Source organism: Hyperolius riggenbachi, chromosome 4 (genome assembly GCF_040937935.1).
Source record: "Hyperolius riggenbachi isolate aHypRig1 chromosome 4, aHypRig1.pri, whole genome shotgun sequence".
NCBI lineage: Eukaryota > Metazoa > Chordata > Amphibia > Anura > Hyperoliidae > Hyperolius > Hyperolius riggenbachi.
This window is the reverse complement of record NC_090649.1, coordinates 263,855,772-263,873,600: the sequence shown is the minus strand read 5'-3', so window position 1 is coordinate 263,873,600 and position 17,829 is coordinate 263,855,772. Positions and strand designations below refer to the sequence as shown.

Here is a 17,829-nt window from a genome sequence, read left to right as displayed (position 1 = left end):
CTTCAGGTTAGAATTATTTATTCTGCATAGCCAACTTAAAGAGCATCTACTATACCAATATGACTTGCACTTGCAGAAATCCAAAAACAACCCAGGGCAAATTTTTAGTTAAACAACTCCAACTCACCCCACCTCTTATGATAGAATTGCAAATCCTAAACTTATTGCTAAAGCCTTTAAAACATACTAAAACAGTAATACAACCTCAAAGATGACCCCCACACACACCCTAGCCTAACCCAACATCTATAGACTATTTTCCAATTTATACCTATGCTAAACACAGGCCCCATCTCAACACTTCCCTATGGCTAAGAGCAGCATGTGCAAGGAGTTGCAGAAGTATGGTAGTTTCTCCAACAAGGCCAGTATACTGATATGAAGCTCAGAAGCTATGCAGGCAACTACATGTTAGTTGAAACAAAAATGCCTTTGTCTGCTAAGCTAATGATAAATAAATATTCATACATTTCACTGCTGTAATACCCATGTGTCTCCTTCCTTCTTCCCACAATGCCAGTTATAATAATGGCAACGGCAGATACAACCCTGTATTTTTAGGTCTGCAAGTTGTCCTTAATCATGATGACTATGATTCATGTCAGCTATGTTGTGTATGTTTAATCATGGTCTTTTCTAAGTCTGACATAAGTAAACACTTTGTATGCTTTTTAAAATATATTAAAAGATAAATAAGACATTGAAATACCATATATAACATCAAGATGTTAAAACACAACACAGCTTATATACACTGGACATTCGGAGGAGAAACATTATTTTGCAATCTTAGGCATCTAATGACATTTGTTTAAGTTTACAAAATAATATTTCTCCTCTGAATGTCCAGTGCATATAGGCTGTGTGTTTTAACATCTTGTTAATATACAGGAACAATGTTTGAAGAAGGCTTATTAGCCGAAAGCTTACTTTTGATTTACCTCTAAGCTAGTCAGTAAGAGGTATCATCCTGATTCAAAACTTCTTGCTAAATGAAGAAGATATGAAAATGAAATGTCTACTTGGCTGATGTCATTTTTCCTTGATTAACCACATTTAGCAGTATAATCTATGATCTTCTTAAATTACTGTCTAGAACAGTTAATACACAGTTGTATTTCCTGCCTTTTGACTGTGCGAATTGAAGTGTATTTTTCTTTTTTTTTTATGAAAAATAGTGAAATACGATAATATTTCTTTTTGTTATTGCCCTATTTGTCATAATAGAACTGCTTTTACAGCAATGAAACAGTTGATAACTGAAAACGATTGTTTGACACATTTGTGTCTGCTTCTTTATCCTAGATCTAGAAGAAAAACAATACCTGACATCTATATCTGCAATCTGGCGGTGGCAGATCTTGTGCACATCATTGGAATGCCTTTTCTGATTCATCAGTGGGCTCGAGGAGGCGAATGGGTGTTTGGCAGCCCGCTTTGTACTATAATTACATCTCTGGATACCTGCAATCAGTTTGCATGCACAGCCATAATGACCGCAATGAGTTTAGACAGGTAAATAAAATGTTCTTTTTCACATGTCGTTAAATGTCCATGAATTCCTATGCAGGTAAACAAAATTAGTGATGTGTGCGTAGGAACATTCATTTAATTATATGCTTGCTTGTATGTTTATTTAGTGTAGTGTCAGGCAAGTGTTTTGCCCAGCCCATCTAGCAATCAAGGCTTGAAACAAAGGATCAATCACTTTTCAGGAGCAGCTCTTCAGGACTGTTACATGCAAGCATTTGTAATTATATTACACATGATCCTTATTACAGGTCCACAGAGCATTACATGTTTTTTCAGGGCACATAACTCTTAGCTAATTTAAATATTGTTCTAAGACCTTGCCTTTGGAAAACTCAGCCAGCAATTAGCCATTAGAGATGTGTTCAGGTGGGTGGATTTTACTGTATTTTTAGGACTATAAGATGCACCAAGGAAGGGGAGGGGGGGGTGTACCCCCAGGTGTGTAAAACTAAGTTAAAAAACAACTAAAAAGAGGAGGTGGTGTCAAAAACCTGAGTGGTTCTTACCTTTTGCATGATCCCTAACTTAGTAAAGGATCAAGCCTTTAAAGTGTTGGTATCATATAAATCTTGCATAGCGGGGTCTGAACCCTCTATAACAGTAATTATAAATTAACTTACCTCAAAAGTGTTACCTTCATATAGCAATAAAATTATGCACTACCAACACTGATTGCTCAACTGAACAGAGTGTTTTGGCACTACAAGTGGCCTGAGGAAGTGGGCTCAGACCCTCCAAACGTGTTGCCAGTGCATAATACATTTGTTATATGCAGTTGTATTTTTTTTTCATTTTATTTGTTTTTAACTTAGTTTTATACACCTCTGGGAGCCTCTTACCCCTCACCCTCCTTTGGATGGGTGTTATTGGTCTTTAGTGTCTTTGCCAAACATTTAGCACCAGTGTGTTCTGCTAAGAGAGCCACCCCATCCAGTATCTTCTGGATACCCAAGTGGAGTCGGGTTTGTGCATCTCCACCTGCTTCAAGTGGTTGGTTTCCCCCTGGTGCACCCTACCATTGTCAGTATCATTTCTCTTTCATCACATTTTTTCTCAATTTGCATATATTGCACATATTGCACTATTTGTTCTCCCATTGTCTCTGTGTTCCCTTTTTATTTAATGCACCCAGCCACCCCCTCTTCATTCCGGACTATAAGACACACCTAGGTTTAGAGGACAAAAAAAGGGAAAAAATATATTAAATCTGGGGTGGCAGATCTAGTACACATCATTAGAATGCCTTTTCTGGTCCTTGGTGCACGGGTGTCTTATAGAGCTTTTGCACCCAAACTGTCCCTATCTATTCTAGAATTTAAAAATAAAAATATGGATGCACCACCCAATAATTGCAGTACTAAACCACCTATGACAATTGTCAGCTTTATCGGTACATAACAAAAGGAAGCTGAAAATAATTAAAACTAACATTAATATAGGGATTGAATTGCAACATGATGAATACAATATTGATGATCAGTAAACAGGCTCGGACCTCAAAAAGCTATTAGGATGATAAGAAGAAAACCTTTGTCTGGCTAAGTAGTATAAAGTGCAGCATGCAGAAACTACATGTAAGAGGGATCAGAATCTGCATCCTCAACTGAAAAAACTCCCAAAATAACAAGTAGTGATAAGCACCACCAGAAATAAAAACAGTAGAAACACAATGCAGTGGTTGTGCCATAGACGCCATGCAGAGTGGTGAAGTGCTTATCCAGGGGGAGACTGATCCGAGTCTTCACAAACACAGTCCACCATCCGGAAGCTGAAATAAATCGTCGGGTACTTACAGCTCATACGAAAGTGGAGAATATGCAACAGCATCTAGAAAAACTCTCCCAGCTGCACAAACAAGGCACAATAGCAGCGCTTGAACCCCCTCTCTTCATGCATTACATGCTACGCATGTTACACGTACCAAGCTCTGCTGACGTGACAAAGGCAAGCAGGAAGGAACACAGCGCTGGCTGGATCCGGTGATGGATTCCTCTATTACAGAAGCCATAGCAGGCGATCAGGCTTCTGAGCGAGTGGACGGGCAGCCAAGACTTTTTCTCCCCCAGATTTGGAGGAGAAAAAGTGAGTCTTATATTTCTAAAAATTACAGTACACCGTGAATAAATAAGAGAATAAACAGTAAAAATAATCAGCATATTTTTCACAAATGCATAGAATTTTGCATGTCTTGCATGTAAATTAATGTAAAGCAGACAGGCAAATAAAGTATAAAAACTTAACTTTTATTAAATACTTCTCCACTCAGGATACATACATAAATGAGACAGCAAATAACAAAATGATGGTAAAACAGAGGATATATTTGCACCTGTTTTAGAAAACCAGCTCTTACCAAACTGCCCTGACCAGACTCCACCAGTTTGCATAAGCTGATCTGGAGAACAACTTATGATGGAATCTGGAAGTCCCCTTTAACATCAAGGGAGTGCACAATGCCCATCTCCTGGGGTATCCCCTCCTTGCATTGCACATGTGGCCAAAAAAAACAAATGCAGCTGCAAAATGTGTGTACTTGATTACCTGTTGTCATGGCTGGTAGCAGCATGTAATACATCCAGTTCACAAAGCAGTGCAGCTTTCAGTATAATGTATATATTCACAGACAGTTGAGCACTGCCTAGCTTGCTGTGACTCACACCATCATTTTAAAAGATAAGATGCAGTGTGGTGCCTGCACACCAGATGGAAAAAACACAGAATCTAGGCTCCTTACCTGGAGTTAGGGCATTTAAATATTTGAATATGTAATAGGGTGGTGCTGGAGGGGGAGTGTACTAACACAAGGGACTTCTATGCAGTGTATGTGACTATGCAAGAGACTTTATTCTTGTAACAAAGACCTCAGTTTTTAATTTAGCTGTAGGGATAGTGTTGGCTCCTGCATGCCTTGTGTGAAAGAATTTGCATGAGAATTTGCATGTGTGTGTACAGAGGGTTTGTTGTATTTGATCCTTGTGGCTGGGATTTTATCCAGTACTCTCGCCCGTTCCCCTGTCAGTGAGCATTGTCAGCATACACACAGCTTATGCTGGTATGTGTATAGTATATATGGATATATCTTAGTAGCTCCCTTGGGGGATTAGGTTAATGTACTACTATCTCTCCCAGGAGAGGACAATAGGATATGCGCTGCTAGATATGCTTGAAGCACTGAATGCTTGCATGTTTGTACTTTGTGTATTACAGGGCCAGAGTTAGGACACAAACTAACATGGTGGAGCCTCTATGCAGTGCATGTGACTACACAAGAGACGTTATTCTTGTAAAGAAGACCCCGGCTTTTAACTTAGCTGTAGGGATTGCCTTGGTTTTTCCAGTGCTGGGCCGAAATTACGCATTAGCGTAATTACGCATCGTAATTCACTACAAATGCACCGTAAGTGTTACGTGTAAGGTTACGGTATTACGCGTAATTAATTACGCGTAGACCGTGGGTTACGTTTTACGCGTAACAAATTACGCGTAAGACAGTAAACTCCCATTGAAATTACACAGTCTGCCGTAATCGCGTAATATTACGCTCCCGTATAATATAAAAAAGCCGCCGACTTTAAGGGTTAATAGCAAAGCCCCCTTAAGTGCTAAGAGCCTCAAATTTGGAGAATATATTAAGGAGATCAGAAGGAATAAGAGGAAAAAAAATTTTTTCAAAAAGACTTTATAGTTTTTGAGAAAATCGATGTTAAAGTTTCAAAGGAAAAATAGATACATTTAAAAACCCGCCGACTTTAACGGTTAATAGCAAAGCCTGCTTAAAATTTAGAAACACCAAATTTACAGGGTATATTAAGGGGATCAGTGGGAATAAGAGGAAAAATTTTTTTTTCAAAAAGACCTTATAGTTTTTGAGAAAATCGATTTTTAAGTTTCAAGGGCAAAAATGTCTTTTAAATGCGGAAAATGTCAGTTTTTTTTGCACAGGTAACAATAGTGTTTTATTTTCATAGATGCCCCCAAGTGGGAAGAGTTTTACTTACTTCGTTCTGAGTGTGGGAAATATTAAAAAAAAAACGACGTGGGGTCCCCCCTCCCAGACCTCTTTAACCCCTTGTCCCCCATGCAGACTGGGATAGCCAGAATGCGGAGCACCGGCCGCGTGGGGCTCCGCACCCTGACTATACCAGCCCGCATGGTCCATGGATTGGGGGGTCTCGGAAGGGGAGGGGCAGCCAAGCTTTCCCCTCCCCCTCCGAGCCCTTGTCCAATCCAAGGACAAGGGGCTCTTCTCCACCTCCGATGGGCGGTGGAGGTGGAGGCCGCGATTTCCTGGGGGGGAGGTTCATGGTGGCATCTGGGAGTCCCCTTCAAAAAGGGGTCCCCCAGATGCCCACCCCCCCTCCCAGGAGAAATGAGTATAGAGGTACTTGTACCCCTTACCCATTTCCTTTAAGAGTTAAAAGTAAATAAACACACAGACACTTTGAAAAAGTATTTTAATTGAACAAAAAACATAACCACGAAAAAAGTCCTTTAATATTCTTAATTAACCATTAATACTTACCTGTCCCTTTAAAAGCCAGTTCCCACGCAATATCCTCGGAAATATACTAATCAGTTACAATGTAACAAAGCTATTACAATGTAACAACTTTGTTACTTTGTAACACCACCGCACCCGACGTCACTCGCCGCCACCGCCGCGTCTGCGCTGACCCGACAGAGCTCTGAGCTATATAGCTCAGAGCTCCCTAAGCATCTTTGTATTTGGGCTCCAAGGAGCCCCATTGGTCCTTAGCAGACCAATGGGGTTCCTTTAAATCAGAAGGAACCCCATTGGTCTGCTAAGGACCAATGGGGCTCCTTGGAGCCCAAATACAAAGATGCTAAGAGAGCTCTGAGCTATATAGCTCAGAGCTCTGTCGGGTCCGTGCGGGACGCTAAGTCCCCGCCGCCTCCCGCTGTCAGCCCCGCCCACATCTGTCACCCACATGTCACCCACATGTGGGTGACATGTGGGTGACATGTGGAAGAGGCGGGGAGGACAGCGGGAGGCGGCGGGGACTTAGCGTCCCGCACGGACCCGACAGAGCTCTGAGCTATATAGCTCAGAGCTCTCTTAGCATCTTTGTATTTGGGCTCCAAGGAGCCCCATTGGTCCTTAGCAGACCAATGGGGTTCCTTCTGATTTAAAGGAACCCCATTGGTCTGCTAAGGACCAATGGGGCTCCTTGGAGCCCAAATACAAAGATGCTTAGGGAGCTCTGAGCTATATAGCTCAGAGCTCTGTCGGGTCAGCGCAGACGCGGCGGTGGCGGCGAGTGACGTCGGGTGCGGTGGTGTTACAAAGTAACAAAGTTGTTACATTGTAATAGCTTTGTTACATTGTAACTGATTAGTATATTTCCGAGGATATTGCGTGGGAACTGGCTTTTAAAGGGACAGGTAAGTATTAATGGTTAATTAAGAATATTAAAGGACTTTTTTCGTGGTTATGTTTTTTGTTCAATTAAAATACTTTTTCAAAGTGTCTGTGTGTTTATTTACTTTTAACTCTTAAAGGAAATGGGTAAGGGGTACAAGTACCTCTATACTCATTTCTCCTGGGAGGGGGGGTGGGCATCTGGGGGACCCCTTTTTAAAGGGGACTCCCAGATGCCACCATGAACCTCCCCCCCAGGAAATCGCGGCCTCCACCTCCACCGCCCATCGGAGGTGGAGAAGAGCCCCTTGTCCTTGGATTGGACAAGGGCTCGGAGGGGGAGGGGAAAGCTTGGCTGCCCCTCCCCTTCCGAGACCCCCCAATCCATGGACCATGCGGGCTGGTATAGTCAGGGTGCGGAGCCCCACGCGGCCGGTGCTCCGCATTCTGGCTATCCCAGTCTGCATGGGGGACAAGGGGTTAAAGAGGTCTGGGAGGGGGGACCCCACGTCGTTTTTTTTTTAATATTTCCCACACTCAGAACGAAGTAAGTAAAACTCTTCCCACTTGGGGGAATCTATGAAAATAAAACACTATTGTTACCTGTGCAAAAAAAACTGACATTTTCCGCATTTAAAAGACATTTTTGCCCTTGAAACTTAAAAATCGATTTTCTCAAAAACTATAAGGTCTTTTTGAAAAAAAATTTTTTCCTCTTATTCCCACTGATCCCCTTAATATACCCTGTAAATTTGGTGTTTCTAAATTTTAAGCAGGCTTTGCTATTAACCGTTAAAGTCGGCGGGTTTTTAAATGTATCTATTTTTCCTTTGAAACTTTAACATCGATTTTCTCAAAAACTATAAGGTCTTTTTGAAAAAAAAATTTTCCCTTTTATTCCTTCTGATCTCCTTAATATATTCTCCAAATTTGAGGCTCTTAGCACTTAAGGGGGCTTTGCTATTAACCCTTAAAGTCGGCGGCTACCTAACATTGATCCATGCGTCAACTTTTCCGCTTGGCAGCATGACCTTACGCATTAATTGCTAGTAGGAATTTACGCGTAAGCCTATAACGTAACAACTTGAATTACGGTATTCTTACGCGTAATTGCGTAAGGGCAATGCGTAATTACAGTCATGTACCGAAATTGAATGTCTATGCCGTAAGCGTAATTTCGTAATGCGTAATAGCGTAAAATTACGCGTAATGATCCGTAAGCGTAGCTTTTTCCATTACGATCAGCACTGGGTTTTTCCATGGGTTGTGTGAAAGAATTTACATGAGAATTAGCATGCGAGTGTGTGAAGGGTTAATTGACTTTGCTGGATAACAGATGGGACTCCAGGCCCTTGCTTTGTATGCCTGTACCCCAAAACGGCCCCACCTGTGTTTGTTTTTTATGTGATGTGGTTGAGCTGTGTGGTATTGGTGGGTGCTATTTCTGCGGTATGCATTTTAGAAACTGCTGTTTGTGCCACCATGCTTCTTTACATCATTGATTGTAAGTCTGGCTCTACAGCATCTCTATATTATATAATATATAAGTATAATAACATACTGTATGTTTAAATGCTGGCAGAGCCCTGATCTCCACTGAATGTATGTACAATTTAATGGCAAAGTAGGGGCAGCGCGAGCACAGGAAGATCTCGTTGGGGAAATGGACTATAATTTCACCTTTTTCCTGTAGTTTGGGAAAATGCATAACACCTGAGGGAAATATTCTCCTTGAACTATATGTGAGTCCTTAGAATTGTGCTGTGACTGCTTGCTTTCTCAAGGCTGCAGAAAAAGATTTATATTGGGTTTTAACCAGAGAACAACATCAATAATCTTGTACATTTCGAAAACTCTATGCATCTGACTCCAGCCTTTTATGTTTTTTTGTGACGAGCTTGTCGGGTTCTTAGGCCAGCCAATCTGCAGTTTTCTTGTCTTGTTATTTTTCACATTGCCAGCAGAGGGAGGAAGATAGTGGAGAAATAAGCACACTAGAGACAGGGAGACTGGGGAGTCTGGTTGGATGTATTTTGTTCTAAGAGAAGTTGAATTCCCTTGAGAAGAACAGGAACTTTGGGAAGAGCAAGCAATATTCAGACACTTATGAATTATTACCTGAAAACTGATTAATAATAAATCGACAGTTTGGAAACTTAATATTTGATCAGTTTGGCACTATGCAAAGTTATGGTTGAGCCCAGGAAGTTAGTGTAGAGCAACAGAAACTGACAAATCATAATCCAAATAACATCACTGCTGGAGTCCAATGCCCTACTGAGCCCTGGTAAGAGCTCAAGAAAAGCTAAAGCTGTGTGAGATGTGCTGCACTTGAGAAGATAAAGTGGTGAGATCCGGAATGTCACAAAGTGACAGGTCAGTGTCCTGCTCCTGATCTGATGATCTCCTACTGTGTCATTTATACATTTCAAAAGTGATGATTAGATTATTTAATCTAATGTTTTGGGACTTGGAGCAGTGCATTTTCAGTAAATACTACTAACATTGAACTTTTACCAGCAAAACAGATTGATTTACTAGGTGGAATTCTTGAAAGATTTAGTGACATTTTACATGCTACATGTTTCACATAGCCCCAAGCCTTATCACTATTGTGTGACCTGGGAGTTGCATTACCTGTGGGATACTATAAGCTTCAAATGGAGGTGAGCAATGCAGGTGGGGTCCCTTACCCCTGTGGTGTTGCATGTGGGTGGCAGGGATGATCAATGATATGCAAATATTTTCAAGTTTATGCAAATGTATGTCCATTTTTATGCAAATATATGCAGCTTGAAAATGGACCAATTTGCATAAAATTTACATACATTTGCATAAACTTGGAACAATTTGCATCTCATTGATCATCCCTCGTGGGTGGTGGTATCAGGCAGTGGCAGTGCCGGGGACCCTTCTGTATTGTTCACCTCTGTTTGAAGCTTATTGCATGCCACTGGTAGTGCAGCTCCCAGGTCACATAATAGTTTCAGTGCCTGGATACTGGCTGCTCCCACCACCGGGTCTACATGAAAAGGGCGCCGGTAAAAAAGGGCGCCTGGTGGAGCCCATATATATACCAACTTCGGCTACAAAAAAGGCGCCTGGTGTAGCCCATATAAACTTCGGCTACAAAAAAGACACTTGGTGTAGCCCATATAAAAACTTGGGCTACAAAAAAACCAAGGCGCCTGGTGTAGCCCATATAAAAACTTTGGCTACAAAAAACTCCGGGATGTGTTAATTACTATTCCCCCTCCAGGCCGCCATGGATAGTGGGGGAATGAAATAATTCGGCTTCCAGCGCTTGTAGCCCATATACAAACTTCGGCTAGAAAGAAACTCTGGGATGTGTTAATTACTATTCCCCCTCCAGGCCGCCATGGATAGTGGGGGAATGAAATAATTCGGCTTCCAGCGCTTGTAGCCCATATACAAACTTCGGCTAGAAAGAAACTCCGGGATGTGTTAATTACTATTCCCCCTCCAGGCCGCCATGGATAGTGGGGGAATGAAATAATTCGGCTTACAGTGCTTGTAGCCCATATAAAAACTTCGGCTACAAAAAAAGTCAATAATATGGGCTACAGAGGGGCACCTTACTGTAGCCGAAAAAAATATGGGCTACAAAGGGGAGCCCGCTTGTAGCCGAAAACCTTGTAGCCGAAAAAATATGGGCTACAAAGGGGAGCCCACTTGTAGCCTATATCAAAACTCGGGCGCCCTTTTCTACACCTTGTAGCCCATATTTCCAGAAATAACATTGATGTCTATGGCGGCGCCCTTTTCATACAGGCAGCTCGGGCGCCCTTTTCAACCGATCCCCCACCACCCCTGGTGCCACATTACCAGGGCCGTTTCTAGCCCCGTTCAGCCGGTTCTGCTGAACGGGGCGCCGATGAGAGACAGATTGGGGGGGCGCCAGGCAGGAGAAGGATGTGACGTCACCAGGTGGGGTGCGTGCAGGTATGGCTTGTGCTATGGGCGCCATACCTGCCACCAGCCGCTGCCGCCATTGCCTGCGCCCCCCTCTCGCAATAATCCTATCAGTCAGTGCCGCCCCCGCCGCCTGAACATCCTCGTTATTGCAGGCATCAGCGCATAAGCAGTGTCAGAAGGACTAATGACGTCACTTCCGCATGTGGAGTACTCTGGGCGCGAGTAGCGTGCGTACCTTCTGTCACTGCTTACGCGCTGATGCCTGCAATAACGTGGATGTTCAAGCGGCGGGGGCGGCACTGACTGATCGGATTCATCAGCGGAGGACTGGTCGCCGCAGATCTGAGGTCTGTAACCCCCAGTCAGCACCCAGCCCCCCAAGCAAGCCTGCACCCAGCCCCCCCAGAAAGCCGGCACCCAGTCAGCACCCAGCCCCCCCAGCAAGCCTGCACCCAGCCCCCCCCCAGCAAGCCTGCACCCAGTCAGCACCCACCCCCCAGCAAGCCTGCACCCTTTCAGCACCCAGCAAGCCTGCACCCAGTCAGCACCCAGCCTCCCCCAGCAAGCCTGCACCCAGCCCCCCAGCAAGCCTGCACCCAGTCAGCACCCAGCCCCCCCAGCAAGCCTGCACCCAGTCAGCACCCAGCCCCCCCAGCAAGCCTGCACCCAGTCAACACCCAGCCCCCCCCCCAGCAAGCCTGCACCCAGCCCCCCAGCAAGCCTGCACCCAGTCAGCACCCAGCCCCCCCAGCAAGCCTGCACCCAGCCCTCCCAACAAGCCTGCACCCAGCCCTCCCAGCAAGCCTGCACCCAGTCAGCACTCAGCCCCCCAGCAAGCCTGCACCCAGTCAGCACTCAGCCCCCCAGCAAGCCTGCACCCAGTCAGCACCCAGCCCCCCAGCAAGCCTGCACCCAGTCAGCACCCAGCCCCCCAGCAAGCCTGCACCCAGTCAGCCCCACAGCAAGCCTGCACCCAGTCAGCACCCAGCCCCCCCCCCCCCCCAGCAAGCCTGCACCCAGCCTCCCCCCAGCAAGCCTGCACCCAGCCCCCCCAGCAAGCCAGCACCCTGCGCTAGGCAGCAGTCTGCCCCCAGGCAGCACCCTACCCCAGCATGCACTATGCCTCAGGCAGCCAGCATCCTACTCTAGGCAGCTCCCTGCCGACAGCCCTCAGCAAGCACCCTGCGCCAAGCCAGCAATTAGGGGACAGCTATGGCTACCTAATATCATGGGGATACATCTTGCAAGCTAATACTAATACTGTATATGTGCACGTGGCTACTTAATTATTTTATCGGGGGAACATGGCTAGTTAATTTGTTTATGCAGGGCAAACTTGGCTACTTAATCATTTTATCTTGACGCACCTGCCTATGTAATTTGTTTGTTTGAGACACCTGGCTGTTTCATTCTTTTATTTGGTGGTGTGTAACTACTTCACTATTTTATCTCGATGATTGTGACAACTTTATTTTTATTGTGCGGCACATGTCTACTTATTTTATCTGGAGGCATGGAAGTATTTGATCATTTTATCTGGAGGCATGGAAGTATTTGATTATTTTATCTGGAGGCAGGGAACTTATTAATTATTTTATCTGGAAGTGGGATTGCAACATGTACTGGGAGGGGGGTTGTGGGGTCAGGCCAGTGGGGGGGGGGGGGGGGGGGGCATATTTTTTGACTCTCGAACTGGGTGTAATTTAGCCTAGAAACTGCCCTGCACATTACTTTGTGAAATTGAATGTCACCTTTTAGGGCAGAGGACACAGCCGCAGCTGTGGAGTAAGCTATTACTGTGCAGGCATGGCTGTTCTTGCAGGTTCAGTGCGGCTGCACTCGTGCAAGAAGAGAAGAGTAGTCGGGATGTGCAGGAAGGTCCCCAGTAGCCATGGAGGACTGAAGGACAGCATGGGAAGCCTCTGAAAGATCTCTCCTTAGGTAAATATTTGCATTTTGACCTGTTTGATACCTCGGGTTCCGTTTCAACCACCAGGAACTGCTTGATGGGTGAGCATTTGCCTCTCCTTGTGTTTGTGTCTGGGGAAAATGGCAATTGCAAACACAAATGACAATCATGGTACACCATAGAGGGCATATAAAGTTTAACAGGAATACACTCCATTGTATCTACAGATAATTAGCTAGAAAGCAGAGCAGAGATGTATGGGCTAAAAATAAGTGCATCTTGAATATAATAGCTGATGTACCTTTGAATGTTCAGTTTTGAATTGGCGCTTATTGATATCATTATTAAGGATCATAATCGGAATCTGAGCTGTCTTATGCTAGATAATTAGTTGTTAAAAATAGAGTTCAGCATGTCTCGGCACCATGCGGCATAGATATTCCTTTTTTTGTCCCTCTTGGTATCAGAGAACAAAAATATGTCATTTTAGAATCATATTAATGCTTTTATTCATCAAAGTGTTGAAAAACATGAAATGTGAACTGCACTATTTGGTGAAAACTATAGAAGTGCAAATCTTAACAAGGGCTTGTGTTGTTGGAATCAAATCCAATGTTATTTCAAACTGTTCCAGGATCGGCATAGATAGAAAATAGCATTGCTCAGCATGGTTCAGTTTGATTTTACGGCTGTTCAGCCTAACAGGCCTCAAAACTTTGGAATTAGCTGGTCCGCAATCTAATCAACCTAGAAGTCAATAGGAAATAGGAAACTGTTTTTCTATGGCCCATTGAAAGCTACTGCAGCTGTCAAATGTACTGAATTGGAATGGGAAGACTACAATATGTCAGAGAAACATGTGGCCAAATGCAACTAACTTTTTGACACTCTGCAATTAATAAAAATACTATAAAGTAGGTGAAAAGGTGCTTCCAAAATCATTTTGAGTATTTTCTTGCTTGCTGGTGACTTAAAAGACATTTTATTACTAAGGTGTGAAAATATTACCTAGGAGAAAACTTAAGAGAAAAAGTGAATTATAAATGATAAATTGTGTTGTTTTATAAGTGGAAAAGGAGGCAATGTATAATGGGCAAATGCCATTGGGTTGTAACACACCAAATTGTCATATAAGACTCCTACTTCCTCTGCCCTGGAATCAAAAACAAGTAAACAGTGGGAAGTGGTACCTCTGCCTCTGCATGCCTGTTGTCTTCTGTGTCATGGAAGGTAGAGGAAGAGCATGCAGCCTCAGGGGCAGAAGATGGAATAGGGTCACCAAGCTGCTTTTTCCTTTGGGCCAAGTGGGTGCTCCTCCGGGTGGTGGACTCATGAGTGGTGCTCAATTGCTTATGTTTGCAACATAATAGAGATAATGTATTAAAGGACACCTGAAGCACAAGGGATATGGAGGTTGCCATATTTATTTTCTTTTAAACAACGCAAGGTGCTGAGCTGTCCTTCTAACCCTCTGCCTCAAAATACTTTTAGACATAGAACCTGAAAAAGCTTGCATATCACATATTTGACTGAAGTTTGACTGGATTTGCCACATGCTTGTTCCTGACAGATTAACACACATAGGCCTCAATCCAATTCCCTTTTTCTCTTAAGTTTTTTCCTAGGAGATCATTTTTCATCTTTTTTATCTGTTTTTTAGTACTGCCAAGAGTATTCTGAGTTTTTTCGTACTTGTTGGTGACCTAAAAGGCATTTTACTGATAAAAGGTGAAAATATCACCTAGGAGAAAACTTGGAGAAAAAAATGAATTGCAGCGGGCCTAACCCTCCTGGCGGTCTATTAAAAACTGCCAGGGGGTAGCAGAGCAGTTGGTTTTTTTTAATTTTTTTAAATCATGTAGCGAGCCCAGGGCTCGCTACATGATAGCCGCTGTGCAGCGGTATCCCCCCACCCTCTTCGATCAGGAAATCCTGTTCAAAGAATAGGATTTCCTGGAGGGCTTCCCCCGTCGCCATGGCAACGGGCGGCATGACATCATCGACGTCGTGACGTCATTGGGAGTCCTGATCTACCCCTCAGCACTGCCTGGCACTGATTGGCCAGGCAGCGCATGGGGTCTGGGAGGGGGGGGTGCGGCGCGGTGAGCGGTGGCTAATCGGCGCGGAGCGGCGGCGATCGGAGTGCACACGCAGCTATCAAAGTGCTAGCTGCGTGTTGCAAAAAAAAATTATGCAAATCGGCCCAGCAGGGCCTGAGAAATCCTCCTGCGTGGCATAGCCCGTGCTCAGCACGGGCTTACCGCCAGGGAGGTTAATGTTATTAAAATGTGTGCTGTGCATGAAGCACACTATGGGCCATACACAATTCAAAGTGATAAAAAGCTCAAAACGCGTGAGCTACTTAACACCTCACATTGCTCAGGATTTAGCAGCAAATTCAATTGCCAGCTTTACCTGAGCTATGCTGGAGGGCTGATGTTACCAGAATAGACTCTGATTCAGTGTGAATTTACCCAAAGTCAGGACAAAAGTGAATGATAATTCCCTTCCTGTTGTAATCCCAGAAAAACTTGTGGCCACTTTTGGTGTGCACTGGCTAAGCAACAAGAGACCGCACTGTCTATAAATAACAAAGGTGGTTTTTTTTGCATCTTTTTCCTTTTTTTAGTAGCTGTCAGTTGGCTTAAAAACTGTATTGGTCTTGGAAATTGACAGAAAGAATTATGATTTCTGGTTGTAAAGCAATGTGGGAGGACGAGACTATTTGGCCAACCATAGAATAGTGGAATTATACACCAACTTCCCTGATGACTGGCAGCTTGCTATTGATAATCCTTAATTTACAATACACTATAAACACTGAAATAGAACATCCCATTAGTCTTTATTAAAATAGGATTATATTATAATCCATAAAAGTTTATGCCAACATTTCTGCACAGATTGTCTATTCACTCTTCACACCACTTCATATAATGTAGACGTGCAGTTTGAAAGAAAAAAAAAATCATCCAAGCAAAATATATAAGCTAAATAGAGTTGTTGTTCAGCTGAATAAAAACAAACCTTTTTTTCTGTATTTTTAATTAACTACACGATAATAAATGTATATTTATATACCAACAACACATTTCAAAAGTGCTGTATGGAATAGTCAATCTCACACAGTTATGGTTTGGTGTATGCACAGCAAATATGTAATGTAAGAAATGTAAATATGAAAACCCACAGAGGACAGAGTTATTATTCATAGAAAAAAGATATAATCATTCTTCCCATTACTGAGATGCTTTTGGTACAACTTAATAAGGAACTAATTAGCAAAGGCTCTGTAATAACCAAGATCACATTAGAAGAATAGTTATTTCTAATGAGATAATTAAAAACCACTTCAGCCTTCAGTCATTTTCACTTTATGCATCCAAGCAATGTTCACCTCCCATTCATTAGCCTATAACTTTATCACTACATATCACAATGAACTGATCTATATCTTGATTTTTCCACAACCAATTAGGCTTTCTTTGGGTGGTACATTTTGCTAAGAGCCACTTTACTGTAAATGCATTTTAACGTCATTTAACGTCATTTGTGACCCGATCAGCCACCGGCGACAGGCTCCGCCCCCTCGCGCTGTAACCCGCCGGCCGTTCGAAAGTGCCGGCGGGTTACTAGCTGCCCGATCGCCGGTATCTAAGTGTATAATAGGCTTTGTAATGTGTACAAAGCCTATTATACAGGCTGCCTCCTGCCCTGGTGGTCCCAGTGTCCGAGGGACCACCAGGGCAGGCTGCAGCCACCCTAGTCTGCACCCAAGCACACTGATCTCCCCCCCTTCCCTCTGATCACCTACAGCACCCCTCAGACCCCCCCCCCCCCCTGCCCACCCCCCAGACCACTGTTTGCACCCAATCACCCCCCTAATCACCCATCAATCACTCCCTGTCACTATCTGTCAACGCTTTTTTTTTAAACTCTAAACTGCCCCCTGCTCCCTCCTGATCACCCCCCCACCCATCAGATTCTCCCCAGACCCCCCCCCAGACCCCCCCGTGTACTGTATGCCTCTATCCCCCCTGTAATAACCCACTGATCACCTGTCAATCACCCATAATCACCCCCTGTCACTGCCACCCATCAATCAGCCCCTAGCCTGCCCCTTGCGGGCAATCTGATCACCCACCCACACCATCAGATCGCCCGCAGATCCGACGTCAGATCACCTCCCAAGTGCATTGTTTACATCTGTTCTCTCCTCTAAACACCCACTAATTACCCATCAATCACACCCTATTACCACCTGTCACTGTTACCCATCAGATTAGACCCTAATCTGCCCCATGCAGGCACCCAATCACCCGCCCACATGCTCAGATTGCCCTCAGACCCCCCCTTATCAATTCGCCAGTGCATTATTTACATCTGTTCTTCCCTGTAATAACCAACTGATCACCTGTCAATCACCCATCAATCACCCATCAATCACCCCGTGTCACCTCCTGTCACTGCCACCCATCAATCAGCCCCTAACCTGCCCCTTAATCTGATCACCCACCCACACCATCAGATCGCCCGCAGATCCGACATCAGATCACCTCCCAAGTGCATTGTTTACATCTGTTCTCTCCTCTAAACACCCACTAATTACCCATCAATCACCCCCTATCACCACCTGTCACTGCTACCCATCAGATCAGACCCCTATCTGCCCCTAGGGCACCCATTCACCCACCCACACCCTCAGAACGACCGCAGACCCTCCCAGACCTCCCCCCCCCCTTGTGTACTGTATACATCTATTCTCCCCTGTAATCACCTGTCAATCACCTGTCAATCACCTGTCATTCACCCGTCATTCACCCGTAAATCACCCGTCATTCACCCGTCAATCACCCATCAATCACCCGTCATTCACCCGTCAATCACCACCTGTCACTGCCACTTATCAGATCAGACCCTAACCTGCCTCTTACGGGCATCTGATCACCCTCTCACACCATCAGATTGCCCCAGACCTACCCTCAGATCACCTCCAAAGTGCATTGTTTACATCTGTTCTGCCATCTAATCACCCACTGATCACCCATCAATCACCCATCAGTCACCCTCT

The 17,829-nt window shown here is 44.3% G+C and overlaps 1 protein-coding gene across 1 annotated transcript in view; it reads left to right on the top strand.

The window, feature by feature from the left end:
• Nucleotides 1–17,829, top strand: part of MCHR2 (melanin concentrating hormone receptor 2) — a 223,971-nt gene that overhangs the window by 117,577 nt on the left and 88,565 nt on the right. Inside the window, exon 3 of the mRNA XM_068279420.1 lies at nucleotides 1,306–1,515. Coding sequence (XP_068135521.1) covers nucleotides 1,306–1,515 — 210 coding nt within the window. The remainder of the gene's footprint in view (nucleotides 1–1,305; nucleotides 1,516–17,829) is intronic.